The 15,107-nt window shown below is 46.9% G+C and overlaps 1 protein-coding gene across 13 annotated transcripts in view; it reads right to left on the bottom strand.

The window, feature by feature from the left end:
* Nucleotides 1-14,455: 14,455 nt before the first annotated feature.
* Nucleotides 14,456-15,107, bottom strand: part of CADM1 (cell adhesion molecule 1) — a 350,114-nt gene continuing 349,462 nt past the window's right edge. For 12 of the 13 annotated variants that reach the window (XM_024975307.2, XM_024975306.2, XM_005215846.5 and 9 more), the window contains one exon: nucleotides 14,463-14,652. In XM_024975307.2, coding sequence (XP_024831075.1) covers nucleotides 14,534-14,652 — 119 coding nt within the window. In that variant the 3' untranslated portion in view covers nucleotides 14,463-14,533. Of the gene's footprint in view, nucleotides 14,653-15,107 lie in introns of all 13 variants that reach the window. The other variant, NM_001038558.2, reaches the window with a different exon arrangement.

Below are 15,107 nucleotides of genomic sequence, written 5' to 3' on the forward strand. Positions count from 1 at the left end.
CCAGGTTTATGACATGTTTTTTCCCCTTAGAATGGAGAAAACAGTGTATCATGCATTTAGGCACTTAATAGATTTGTTTTTCCTGATGAAAGTGATGAAAGTTGCATGTCCTCCAATCAGTCTCGCAATCAGCCATTCAACCACTCACCCAGCCAAAGTGGCAATTCAAATTCAGCGAATGTTTCCTAAATGCCTACTGTGTGTCGGACGTGTCACCTGGGCTGGTGTCGGGAAAGCCTGGCCAGGTGGGCCCTGCAGCTCGTCTGCTTTCCCAGCGAGGACTCTGATGCTCCCTAGTAAGTAGGACCTGGATTCAACTCGGGTTTTCCGATAGCGCCCTTTCTTCTATGGTAACCAGAGGGTCTCAGATTAGAGCAGGCATCAGAATTGCCTGGAGGACCCTCCCACCCCCGCCCCGACATGCAGATGGCTGGACCCCATTCCTGGTTTGTCAATACCATGGAGATGGGCGGGGCCTGAAAAATCTGCATTTTCTAATGAGCCCCAGGTGACGCTCTGCTTCGGTTCCCAGCATCTGAGAGCCACTAGCCGGTGGTGTGCTGCCTGGTGGTGGGCAGCAAGGTGCCCTTCTCTCCTGAGCTTGGCTCAGGAGTCCTGGCTGGGGGAGGGGGGTGAACAGCACAACCTCTGGGGAGCTGCTATTGGGTCCTTGTCTGTGAGGCTGCCTGCTACCCTGGTGTCTAAAGCGAGGGGGTTCAGCCCAGGAGCTCTGAGGCATTCTGTAGATCTGACATTCAGCAATCTGTGATTGGATGAACTCAACCAGAGCCACAGGCCCATATGAGTCTCTTCCTAGGTGGGCAGTGGTACAAATGGAAACCTGCGTAACAGCCGGTGCCCAGGGAAGTCACGGAGCTGTGGAGTAGTCAGTGACTCCAGGACCAGAGTCGGGTGTGACCCCACTGCTGCGAAAGGCACTAATAGCCTGCTGTGGAGACAATACAAACGTTCGAAACCATGAGAAGAAAATGTGTAAGCCTATAACCAGGTGCTAATTGGCCCGAGTCTCTTGAGGGGCTCCAGGCAGGGTTTGGGAAGCCCCAGGAGGGAACCTAGAGGTTTGACAATAACCTGTGACTACCATCTTTGTCACAGCATGGCATTTACCTATGTGGTACCCATAGCCTGGTGGTAGGTGGGCATTTTAAGGAGCAAGAAACAGACTTGGAGGCCAGCCCAAAGTCAGCTTTTATTAAGAGAAGAGTTTTGGATCCAAACCCAGGTCTGCTGAGAACAAAGCCCATCTTCCTTGAAAGACTGGGCAGGGGAGCACAAGGGGCCGTGCAAGCGAGGAGATGCTGGGTGGGAGGAAGTCACCGAAGAGGCTGGGTGGGCGAAGTACCTGCCGACTCCTTGAATCCCAGAAGCCTCCCTGAGGTTCCTGAGCATGCTAGGGATGCTCAGGATGGTGGAATGGCTGCAAGAAGGGTTTGGTGTTGCTAACTTTTCCATCCAGGACTGTCCAAGGGAGCGGCCAGGACTCAGATGGAGCAGAGCCTGTATAACTGGGCCCCTCTGCATTCTGGCAGCTCTAGGTTTCCACTGCGTCTCTCCAGGCCACCAAGAGGTCACACGGCATCTTTGTGTGGAGTGGGGAAAAGGCGCGTCTTCCTCCAAGGAGGTGCAACTGGACATCACATTCCCGAGCTGCACTAGCAGAGCTGGGCTGAATCTCTGTCCACACATACCTGCTCGGTCTGACACTCTGGTCAAGGGAATGATCTATGCCACTGTGTCTGGGAGCCTGAGCATGCGCACACACACGTGGACCTGACACCCTCTCCCTGCCCAGGGAATTCGCTTCCCAGAGGGGGGACTGGAAACCTCTGTAACTTTAACCTGCTTCATCCCTCCTTCCCCACAGGCTTTCTAACTGAATCTCTTCTAAGAGGGCTGGGTGTCTGCGCTGGGAGCTGCGGGGAGAATACAATCCGCAAGGTCAGGGAGAAGCAGAGCCGGAAGCAGAGATGCTGTGTGTGACTTTAAGGATGGATAACAAAGGAGATAGTGCGGAGAGGCGCAGTCAAGGGCAGACAAGGCTTTCTAGGGGCCCCCTCCCCCATCAAACTGTTAACACGAAATACAAAGCTCAAGTCTTTATTACAAAAAAAAAAAGAAAAGCAAAAGGTAGCAGCAGCTGAAGAGTGCAAGCCAGAAAGAGGGGAGAGCCACAGTGAAATCAATACTGGCCAGGACAAGCATTATCCCATGTGGAACACCTCAAGCCTCTGCCTAGAAAATTTGATTGGATCTTCAGAAAAACCTATTAGTGTGTTGTCAGGACCTTCTGGTGATAACTGACCAGCTCTCTCCAATCGATGCTCTTCACTTGTGAAGCTCCTGATTTTTTAACAGCATAATTGTTTTTTTAATAACCGGCTGGCTCACCCACTCCAGCAAGCGGGGAGTCAAAGTCAGACTCCCAACTTAAAATATAGAGAAACGTGATGCCCCAGCCACTTCTTCCTAATTGCACAATTACTTTATGGAGCACGGGGGGACTGAAGGCGGGAGGGTGAGGCTTTTTTTTTTTTCGGCTAAGCCAAGTTGTTAAGAAAAGTCACAGAAGTAATTACACAAGTCAAAATTATTTACTAAATGAAATCCATTCTTCGCAAAGGAACCTTTATTTATTTTTAAAGAAAAACGGCCAAAAGGGGGATGGTTTCAGCATGGCAAGAATACCATAAAGCAACAGTAGAATCAGTCATCAATTATTACAGCATTTTCATTTTCAACTCAAGAACCGATAACACATTTTACTGGGGATTTTAAATACACTGTAACGACAGCAGTATTTTTTTTTTTTTTTTGCCGTGCTTTGGATCTGAGATGTCAAAGTACTTCACAAACAAATAACTGGAAACAGTTTGGGGTGAAGGCTCTTTATAACTGAGAGCAGGGCCCACAGAGGAAGCGATTCGCCCAAGGTCATGGGCTGAATCTGAGGGACAGCTGGAAAGAGCAGGCATGAATACTGGCTCCCACAGTCAGAGCTCATCACCACTAGTCTGCGCCTTCCCACACATGCCAAAACAAGCCCCCAAAGTCGGGAGACAGCAGCAGACCAGAGAAGTCACGTGCCCTCCAATGCCTAAGTTGTCCATGCTGACAATTTGCTGTACAGAATGGAAGCTGGGTGTGCAGGTCAGAGGTCTTTACAGACTGCTGTTGGGCTAAAACCAGGAAAAGCAGTTGCTAGTGAAAATGTAGAGGGTTCTATGCTTGTTTGGGGCAGCCTGGCTTTCCACCTGAGCTCCTGAGTGTATTCATCAGATTCTTCAAGGTGTCAGCCTTCCAGGAGGGCCTGATGGCTCACACAACAGTTGTTCTCAGCCCACCTGGCAGGTCTCACCTTTCTCTGGTTGGTTCCCTCCAGAGCCTGGTCTGTGTACCCAGGGTTGGCAGGGGAGATTCAGAGGAGGAGGGGAGACAGAGCATGGGAGAGGGTGAAAGAGAGAGAGGAAAAGAAGAAAGTGGAAAAGAAAAAATAAAAATAGAGAGGTGGGCCCGTTTTAAAACATTTGCAGGCCCTAGGACCTCTTTGTAAGGAGGCTTTGTCCCACAAATATATTACAATCCCACACTGAATACAATTTATTCATGATTATTTACCAGTTGAGTTTGGTTGAAGTTTGCTGGCTGATAATGTTATGGCTTTGTAGATATTTAATTAAACACTTCATAATTTTGATTTTACACTTTGCTTCTCTGCCTTTTAGAGCTCATATTTTTTTCTTTCCAGGCCCTTGAAATGTTTATAAGACATAGGCACTATATGTATTGACCTTAAAACAGCCCAGAGGGCTAGAAGAAGGGAGAGATGGGGGGGTGGGGAAACAATGTTGATTAAGACAGCAAGAAACAGACTCGAAACCACATGGGGACAAATTTCACAAAGCAGACAGAGGGAGCCCTCAAAACTACAGAATTGTTGGTTAGAAAAAAGAAAGAAAGCAGGCTTTACCAGGATAGTTCCAGGAAGAAAAAGAAGAATAGATGAAAGACCAATCCAACCACGGATGAGAAAAAAAAAAATCTCTCTCTGATTATTCAATAATTTATTGAACACAGGGCCAGATACTGTGCTTGGCTTCTGAGATACCCAGTCAGATCAGATACAGCCTCTACTCTCAAGGAATTTACTGTTTTATTGAGGGAGACAGAAAGGTAAACAGTTCAGATATGTGATAAGGACACAAATTGAAGTAAGCATGAGAGGTTGGGGAAGCACAGAGAAGTCACCTAAGGCAGGCAGATGCTCCTGGAAGGTTCAAAGGCACCGAGGTGTGAGCAGGAACGAGATGGAACTGGATGGGAAGTCAGGTGTGGGGTGGGGGGTAGGGGGGCCAGGAGGAAAGTGGGTATGAGAGGAGATGGAGGGTCACGGGTCGGACTGAAAAGGGTCACGCTAAACCGAAAGCAGATCATGAGCACTTGGACTTACTCTGCTGTCTAAGGTCAGCCAAGAATGGTTTCCAAGCAGCGGAGGGACCACATGCACTCTAGTTAGGGCTGATTTGGGCTGAGGCACTGGAGATCCAGGGAAGAGGCCATTGCATTCCTGCCATTGAAGGAAAGGGCCTGGAGCCAGCCAGTGCCGTGGAGATGGTGAGGTGGGTCACTCGGAGACGTATTTAGGGGACAGTGGGCGGGGTTGGTAACCAGTTGGAAGTGGGAGATGAGTGCAAGAGAGGACTCAAGGATGACTCCCAGGTTTCTGGTTATTCGTTGAGAAAGGGGATGTAAGAGAAGGAACAGGTTTGGAGGAGAGACTTTTCATTTGCCCAAACCTGATGATCCTCAGGCTGGTGCCGTGCCCCAGTAGGGCCCTTGGAAAGTGGTCAGGAAAACCCAGCAAAACTCTTTAAGAGGTGTGGCAAGTAGGGATGCAGAGTCACTAGTAGATTATGAGTTTGTCTATGGGGATTCTTGGCCAAGACAGAAACATGGCCCAGAGACCAAATACTAGAGATCTTTCCATTTGGCCTCAGAAGGAACTTGATGGGCACCTCTAAGACTGCTGAACGCTGGACTGGGGCTCCAGCTGTGATTCATAATTGCAAAGGGAGTTTATTGGATGTTAGCTCATGAAAGCTCCAAACTATATCTAGAAGTCTGTATTCTCCCAGACTAGCAACGGAACCTACGTAACAGCATGTTGAATTGAGACACAGACATCTATCAATCGCACCAAAATTCATTGGCTTAAACTCCATCACCCAGAGCTGACCCTTTGCTACCGCAGGAAGTAATGGGCTAGAAATAAGTGCCATCAGAAGCTGAGTCTAAGTAGATCTGTGATCATGGACATTTTGAGACACGGATTCGGTGTGGGCTTTCAAACAGATGGATCTGCTAGCATGAAATTGCCAAGAGTAAAAAGAGAACGCTAGTTTAATACACACGGCTGGGGAAGAGGCCGGGACCAGATTCCCCAGTCCTGGCCCAGGACTTGCTCAGCATTCACAGCAAGTATGCAGCCCCAGAGCAAAGCAACCACGTTTCTTTCCCTGGTTTTTGATGTTGGCAAAGGGAAGACAAATGAGGGTTCTCTGGTTTGGGGATGGCGTGAATGAACCACACGTGTCCATAAATAAACCAAGAGCCCTCCAAACACACTGCTCATTTGTTCGCACAAAAGCCAGGCTGGCAGCCCTCTCACCGAGCCATGTTCACAGTTGGATCCTTAATGCATTGCGAGCGTTCAATCAAACTTTTAGTGGTGAAACTCTGGGAGCAGAAAGCCAGCTAAGCCCAAATGGTCCCTTGGCTTTTCCATCTTTTGTGGCTGCCTGGCTGTGCTCTTATGGGTTTTGTTGTCAACAAACTCCTGGCTTGCCTTTGAGCACTCCAAATTATTGAAAATGACTACAGCTTAAGACTGGCAGGATGATTGTTAAAAAACAGCCCTGGCATTAATCATAGCTTAAGAGCTTTTGGAAAATGATTCTAATTCAGAAGGGGTGGCTTACAAAGAGGCTTGTCGAAAGCGAAGCAGGCATCAAATTCTGAAAGGCAAAAAAAAAAACCTCCTTGGTACCCACACCTGGCTTCTTCCCGAAACCCAGCTGGCAGGAGCGTGGGGGGCGCAGTTCACCCCATCAGCTCATCCTGTCTGAGGCCACCTTGGGCCTGCCACAAGACCCACAGCATGCCACCCCCCGGATCCAGGGCTGTTGAGATCGGAAAGACTTCTGGGAGCGCCCACAGTCACAAATTTACTAGTGGTCCTCAGAATAAGGAAGAAGTGGCTGGGCGCCTCATATTCTGTCAACAGTTGGATGCCTTAGAACCAGCGCTAAAATAAGCTGTGTGCACAGAGGCAGCTGCGTGGGCAAACACACGGTCAGCATTTGCGAGGAGCCAGGCAGGGCAACGAGCTAATCCTTCTGCCTCTTGCCTGCTTGGCACAACAAAGGAGAATGATTTTTGCCATCAGCATTCTCCCTATCACGGAATCATTGCACAATTTAGTATGATTAATGGTTTCCATTTAGGAGAAGCTGAGAATGAAAACAGTGGGAGAGAGGCGGCAACCCGGCTGAGGGTGTTTGTGGCTGCACCTCGGGCGGAAGGGTGGGGGAGATCTGGCCAATGGCCTCTACCTTTCCTGCAGGCACGACTGGGGAGGCACTCTGGGGCGAAGAGACACATGGCTTTGGACATGCATTTGCAGGAACAGTCTGAAAGCTGCAAGCTTGTGATGCACTGTTTGCTGTTTCCTCCTTGCAGCCTTCCAAATGTTTGCGTAGGAGAAGCTACTCCCTCTTGACCAGCCCAAGGAAGGGCTTTTCCTCCCAGAGGTTCCTAACTAAGGACTGGCTCTGGGAGGCAGCGTGGTGACGGGGCTGGATGGCTGAAATTCGCAGAACTACCTATGCCACTTCTTGGCATTCCTGATGGCCACGTGGGGGTGCCATGCAGGGAAGGACCCCCACCTTTGCACTAGGACGGTAGCCGTGACCTTCAACATGGCCACCTCTGTTTCTGGAGCTCTGCGGGTGCACCTAGACTCAGCTCTGAGCGGCTGGCTCCCCCGGGAGTTCTTCTCTGCTCTGCAGCGTCCTTCCCTTTCCGCGTCTGCAGGCTCTGCTTCTGGTCAGATTTCACGGCTGCTGGAGGTGAGTGGTGAGACAGAGGCCACCGTAGCCAGAGACTTGTGGGTGCTGATAGAAACCAACCAGGAAAACAGAGGATTCGAGAGGGCCTGATTTTTTTTTTTTTTTTAAGCAATAGCCACTGTTACTGAAGCCAGAGAGGGAGAAAATTGGTGATCTTGGCTGGGTCTAACGTGACTCAGAACCCTTCTTGATGCATTGGTGTCTCTGCAAGGAAATCTATTATTTTCCATAAACTGTCTTAAGCATCTCCCGGGCTACATTTCTGGCTGTGTTAAGAATCAAGCCATCAAGAACAGCTGTGAATGTTACACACTTTCAGCAGCAGCAATGGGCTTTGGCAGGGAAGTAGGAGCAAAAAAACCCAAGTAGGACATTTCAGTTGACAGTAATGGCATTTTCCCTTCCTTGTCCAAACGATAAAAGATTCATGCTCCTAATTGCAACACTATAGCTGCCCCCATCACTTTATTCTGGGAGAGGAGGTTAGAGAAAACAGGCCTAGAGAGAGGGAGAGAAAGAGAGAGAGAGAGAGAGATGGATAGTAATTTCATCACTAGCTAACAGAGACTGATTAGTGCAGAAGGCTTCCTTCCATAGCAATACTTTTTAATCAGGGCTGCTGTGTCTGGGCAAACAGCTTTTGTGGATTAGCTAGACTGGAGCCTGCCAGCATCCGTTGCAAGTTTAAACGATGAAATACACAACTACAGAGAAAACAAACCAAAAAAGAGTAATAAAGTCACACATTTCAATATTCAGTAACCATTAAGGGATTTAAATATTTGCTTGCTATTAAAGGCTTGCATTAGGCTCTTCCAACACCAGCTCTGGAAGACTGAAATATCAATTACGGATCAATTTTCCCCCTAAGTAAACACTAATGCAGGATAAACAGTATTAGAAGATGCAATCGTAACATTGCTGACTTCAGGATGGACTTCCTGCTGGTAACAGCAAGTTTAAGCCTGGTGATTAATTAACCTGAGAAGATAGCACTTAAGGAAGATTTAAGACGATCATGTCTGAAATATGATTGTGAGCAGTGCGCGTCTAGAGGGCAGCTGAAGTCCTGCGTTGATTTCACCCTCAGTGACAGTCTTCATTTTCCCCGGAATCACCACCCACAGCTCAACACCTCCAAGGATTAGGAGGGAGTAAAATGGGAATTAAGAGTGGGTGTGTACGTGCGTGAAGAGAAAAATCAGTAGATTTTAAGTTCCTTGCTGGAATTAATTCCGTATTTCAATACGCAAGGTTCCAGTTGCATTTCCTGCACTGACCACCAGGGGCAGTAGACATTCTACGTCCACTTTGGAAGGAAAAATAAAAACACACAAAAAACAGATTTTGCCTGGAAACTGAGGGTTGAAAGACTTTAAAATGATTCTTGATTTCAAGTCTCAGTTTTGGGGTGCTCACATTATTCTTGTGCCTATCACCCTCTTGCCAGCCCGTGGTGTGTGTTGGGGGGTTTGGTGCAGGGGTAGGTGGAGGGGTTGGGGGGTTGGCATGGGGATATTGAATACTGTGGCTCTTACTGGAGGCATATGTCGCAGTTTTGAGATGAGCACAAGGCAGAGATTATGGTGTGTATTTTTCCAACATGGCATACCTCATTCTAAAGGCTCCTTACAATATATGTGGGCAAGGGTGAGGGTTTGCTTAGCTGTTCCCAAAAATGTCATCCCTCACTGGGAAGGATGGATGTGCTGTTCCAGTAGGTCCTTGAGAATGATGGGTTGAATAGGGCCAGCTGGCTCATTACTGCAAGTCCAATCTGAAAGCTGCTATATGGAGGATGGACTTATGAATGTCATGATCGAAATGCAGAATTGGTGACCTGTTCAGACTAAGTGGAAAGTGAGATTCGGGCAGTCGGATGCCTGGCTGTCTCCCTGTCATGATCTACTGCTTGCTGAGTGCCCACTACGTGCCTACGACTGACTTCAATTTATCGGCCCACATGTTCTTTCGGACCACGGCCGAGTCGCTTTCCCTTCTCTTGTACGGTGTGTCAGGACGTCTAAGTGCTTCATTCTCGAAATATTTCCCAACTATGTATGTGCGGCTGTGGCCACAAATTTCACCCCGAATTTGGCTGCCAGTTCTTCATGACTAAGGGCCATGTACTTAGTATCCTGAGAAAAGGATGTGAGTGTAAAAAAGGTTTTAGGTAGGCATGATTTTATAATAAAACCAAAATGCCTTTGCTTTAGCAGGGTCCTTCCACCTGTAGCATGGTGACTGCCTGGTTGTTTAAAGGCTCTGGATGGCAGAATCAAAGGAACATTTTCCCATGGAGTTAAGTCCACAGCAGTGCAAGAATTACATTGCACGTAGACAGAGGACAGTGAAAGATTGCAATTAACACCCACGTAGCACCTTGGGGTTCCAGTTGATGTATTTGGAGAACGCAAGCTGGCCAAAACATTTGTGAAAACTCTGGAGGAACTGAGGACCGTTTCACTCCTACACCAAAGGAAGGACCAGGCTGCCTATCAAGCTCCTGCTGACATGGGTTGCTTCGGGCACCTTCTTTGCATACCCTGTGGAACTCAATCACCACCTCACATTTGCCTCAGTTCAGTTAAGGTCTTTCTTGGGTCCCCCTTCTCTGCAGGTCACAGCTGCATCTGGAGTCTCATGTGACAGACAAGGGGAGTGGGTGTGGGACTCTAAACATCCCATATGCCATGTGGCCTGGAATTACTACGCTAGTGAGTGGTGAGGACAAGGGGATCCTTGGACGTTCTAAGACCAGCTTCACAAGGGCATGGGGTATCCAGATGCATAGGAGCCCAGATAGCTCCCTCCACTTGAGTCTTAACTGCATCTTGGTAGCCTTGGGTAACCTTCTATCTTTAACCACCATTTGCGTCTATCCTGTATTATGACTAACATGTAATGGGTGCTTAGTCCACATCTGGCATATTATTTGCTAAGCACTTCCAGCCAATCTGACTTCTCTCTCTTAACATGGTGACCCCTCCCTTACAGAGCAGGAAAACAAGGCCAGGTAGATGGGGGGAACTCGCCCAAGGCTTCACAGCTAACAAATGATGGGGTGGGGATAGGGACCAAGGCAGTCTCTTAGATCTCTCCAGTCTCCCTTCATCTCTAGGCTTCCTCACTACAGGTCTTTTTACAGAATCTGATGATAGTACTCCCCACTGCTCCCTACCCTGGGGCAGAGGTTGGGAGAGGCCTCTGGAATCTTAACTCCTGTCTGGACTTTGAGAACACCCACAAGACTGATCCCACCCTCCATGCCTTCCTTGATTTTGCTTTTTTCTTCCCGTGCACATCAGCATGGCTGGGCTTAATGCTGTCTGTACTTTGGACTCACTTCTCTTTCCACTAAACTTTCCTTAAAGGTTCAGCTGGAGTCCCAGCTCCTCCAGGACGCTGTCTTGAGTCTCCAGCCTCCTCTGAATTCCCTTCTCCAAGAAATTCCCCTGGCACTCTCTGGGCTCCTTATATTTGGAATACCTCCCCCATGGCTGGGGACTGTTTCATGTTTTCCTGTGGGTGTCACTGATGCCCCGGTTAGTCTCCAGGGACGACCTTACAGTCCCCCGTGTTTCTCACAAGGCTGAACATGCAGCAGGAGCTCCATAACCACGTGTCTGATTTGCTGATTTTTACAGAGACAGGTGAGAGGCCAGGCCGGGATGGGAGAGACTGAAATGAGGCCCACAGCCTCATTTGGATTTTCTGGAGCTTACCTTTTCTCCCACTGCCGAGCTCTCCCAGTCACCTGCCTGAAGAGAGAAAAAGGGGACGGACTCAGCCACAGCTGGGTGAGCAGTGGGAAAGGGCCGTCTGGGGCCGCTCACGTGTGATCTGAGCATTTGCGAGATCGGTCACTGTACAGTGCGGTCACTGCTCGCCCGGGCCTGCAAGGCAAGGGGGAAGGTGACAGACCGAATCAGGCGGTCCACCCGGCCCGGAAGCCCCGGCAGCCTAGACAGTAAGTGAGAACGATCTCCCGCAGGCAGCCAGGCTCGTCCTCTGCAGATCTTGTCTTTTTGTTAAAGGAGAGAGTACTTGAAATGAAGAAGGAAGGATGATTGTGAAGACACGAAATCCCAAAGGAAGAGACAGGTGGAGCAGCCAACACAGGGGAGTGGGTGGGGTGGTGGGTGGAACAGGGGAGTGGGGGCAGGAGACGGATCCACCGGAGGGGCCGTTTCCCGCTGGCCTGCCACTGCAGCCGGCGCGCCTGCACAAATCACTGGGTCCCCGCGTGATGCCAGAGACCTGGCCCACCTGGCCGCTAAGAGGGGAGGAGAGAACAAGAACAGGAAGGATGAGCAGAGGAAGAGAAGGCGCTTCCAAGAAGCCCGGCCACCAGCACCTCCGAGCATCTGCTGCCCGTGTTTCCGGCCCTGCGCGCAGTCCTAAGGTGGACGTTGGACCAGGGGCCCAACTTCTCCCAGGCTGAGGCGTCCGTAAGAAGTCCATAATGAGATGAAAGGATCACTTTGTAACATTAATTTTTTTTTTATTAAGAAGACAGATATTTTATAGTACTTCTTTTTTTTTTCTTTTTTTTTTGTAAAAATGGTATACATGAACCAATACAAAATGCGAATGGAACATATGGATATGGAATTTCTTACACCGTCACATCGTTCATGTACACCTTAAAAACAGAACTGGCCTAAAGGGAAAAGTCAGACGTTGGTGTGACTAAAGAACAAGCTTATTTGGCATCAATTATACATCCTTCATTATTTTATATTCCTTTAAAAAACACAAAAAAACAAGTTTGTTCTTTCTTCACTCTAAAAAAAGTGATCAACCTGTACAAAGTAATACTCAACAATACATTTCAAACAGTGCACTGTATACTTAAGAAAAAAATACATAAACCAATATACAACTAAAATCCATAATTTCCTGTTTTTGCTTTGTTTTATTATTATTATTATTTTTCCAATGCGTGGGGCCTACACTTTGCAATCTACCTGAGACGGAAAACACCAATCAAAACACGTGAACCTGAGACATGTCGACACTGTAAGCCATAGAGTCACGTCGGGGCACTGCACTACTGTACACGCGTCGGAACAGAAAGACGGGCGGTCCCCAGAGGTGAGATGCCAATTCAATGAGCAATGGTGGGGTTTTTTTTTTTTTCCTTTTTTTTTTTTTGTTGTTGTTTTTGTTTTTTTTTTCCTAAAAAGAACAGCTGAAAAAAACCTTTCAACGACATGCTAAATGGTTCTCACCCTTTGATACGATTATACTATGGTCGGAATGGGCGCTAAGGGCTCGGAATAGAGCTGCACATTATAAAATTCGTTGAAAAAGGGATGTTCATTGTGGCTTTTTGTCTTGGTTAAGTGCCTAGGGATAGGAGAGGGGGAAAACAAAATGCTGCTCGATATGGATTTTCTTTTACATACCAGTCCGTTCCCAAAAGGCCCCCATATTGCAATGGTTCTATCAAAGGTTAAAATAAAGACAAGAAAAATAAACACGCTTTCAAATAACAAAGAGTTGACACTTTTTCCCCTTAAATAAATCAGCGTTAAGTTTTCCACATAATGTAACAATAGTAAAAATGCACCTTGCAAAATCCAAAATTACTCACTGAAAATGTTATATAATATATATTTATATATATATAGATCTATCTTTTTTTTTTTTTTTTTTTTGATGCCATCTTTCCATAGGGACTGTATTCTGGAGTCTGGAGCCTTACCAAAGCACATGGTAAGAGTTTAGTTTTCATCCGTTAGGACTACTTCTAGATTTCCTAGACGTTTCAATGAAAATCCCATTTCTTTAAAAAAATGTCAATGGTAACTGGACTCCTCTTCCTTTTCCCAAGGCTCCCCATCTAAGATATGTTCAAGGTAACTTATTTTAGTAGCTATGCACTATGGCTGCCATCATGCGAGGATCAGTAATTTTTTGGCAGATGGTTCTTAAGGCTGAGGAAAGAGGCCAAGGCTAGTGTATGAAAGGTAAAAAGATAAAAACACTCACATCTGAGTTTTGATTAAGTAACTGAAAAACCCCTACATGCTGTTTTTCCACCTCTGCTCTGACCTTTCGAGAACTGAGATGGACGGCGGGCCGGCCTGAGAACAATACCGACCCTTCTTTTGTACCTCCTGCCTTTGTCAAGCCAAATCGTAAGGAATGAAAGTTTCACACGGATTCGAGTTGGAAATCCCAGCATGACAAATATCTGTAATATACAGTACATGCAGGCCACATCCCACTGCCTTCCTAACTAAGCACAAAGAAAAAAAAAAAAAGAAAGAAAAAAAAAACCTGTCCCATTCAGTCATTCAGACACCACATGGACTTGCTTTTTCCTACAAATTAGTGAGAAGTAAGGCCGATTGGGAAAGGTGGATGGAATCATTTGGAACAGAAATAACCGGAGCAGAACTATCTTTCCCCCCTCCCTACTTCCCCTCCTGTGGCAACTCAAATTCGTCCATTTATATAAAAGGAACAGACCTCACCTGTCAGGTCTGTTTAGGGCACTGAAAAAGGAGGAGCCCTTTCTGCCCCAAACCTTTCTGGACAGCGTGGGGTATTATCTATACTGAGCCGTCTACAGATACAGAATTAAAGACAGTTTCAATCTCATTGTGACACACCTCACTTGCAGATAACCCTGTACAGTAATGTGGTTCCACAGCAAACAGAACAGTTTCTGAATCACAGTCTAAGTTTCTAGTCTTCACTGCTCTAAAGTATTTGAAACATGGGCAGCAGCAAAGAGTTCTCATGGTTTGTTCACCCAAATCTTTACGACAACAGAGAAGAATGCATTATGGATACACTAAATTCTGAACTATGAAATCTAAACTGTGCTGGTTCTCCTTTTATGAAACTGAATTTTGAACAGAAAGCTTCAAAAATAAACAAAGGAAAGGAACAACAATAATAAAATAAGGAGGGTCAAAAGGTTCTAAGGAATCCCAGCAGGCAAATTCCAAAACGGGAGATTTTTTTTGGGGAAAAAAAAAATCCAAAACTTTTTTGGGAAAAATAAATTCACACAAAGGAGGGAGGGAAAAGAAAAAAAGGAACGCAACCAACAAACGAAAAACAAGGCACAGAATTTTCTGCAATCTATCCAAACTAAATCCAAGCGTCCAAGTTTGACTTGGTAGGAAGAAATAAAAATTGAAAAACCAAACAATCAGAAAAAGAGGTGTCAAACAGCAGAGTGTACTTTTCAAAGAACATTTCTTTTCGTTTTTCTTTTTTTAACACAGCAAATCCCAAGCCTTCCCAGTCTCACACCTTTCCACCCATTCATAAAAAAACACACGAATTTCTCGCAAGTTCCAATATCACTGTCTCTTTATCATCTAAATAGGGCCAGTTGGACACCTCATTGAAACAAAAGGGCTGATCTAGATGAAGTACTCTTTCTTTTCTTCAGAGTTGTTCTGTCCTCCTTCTGCATTGATTATAGCTGTGTCTGCGTCTGCTGCGTCATCGGCTCCTTTGGCTTCATGAGTGAAGTATGTACCTGAAAGATGAAGGGGTAAAGCACCGTGACTGTCTGATGGCCGCTGTGTAAAGTGGTACAGAGATGGCAACTTGCTTTATGGCCATCATCAGCCGAAGTGGTGTGCAGGCAGCAGAGGGGAAAAAACAATTGGAAGAAGAGAGCGAGGTGGGTGAGACAAATGGGGATCCGGGGGTTCCAAAGGCACCACTCCAACTGAACCGCTGCGATATAATTCAGCAAATGAGACATTAGAGCCGTGATTATGACCAGAGGATGTCAGCAGAAGAAGACGTGAGTGGGAGCTAAAAATGCAGGAAGCTGGAGAGCTGCTGACAGTAAACGCCCAGGACCAATGGCCAGATATGTGCACGTACATGGTTAAAGACCAAAGCAAGGAAGAGCAATTAGCCAATAAATGAATTAGGGCCCTGCTGATTTCCTACCGTCATCTCACATGGTTTATTTGAACCCTT

Source organism: Bos taurus, chromosome 15, assembly GCF_002263795.3.
Source record: "Bos taurus isolate L1 Dominette 01449 registration number 42190680 breed Hereford chromosome 15, ARS-UCD2.0, whole genome shotgun sequence".
Classification (NCBI taxonomy): Eukaryota; Metazoa; Chordata; class Mammalia; order Artiodactyla; family Bovidae; genus Bos; species Bos taurus.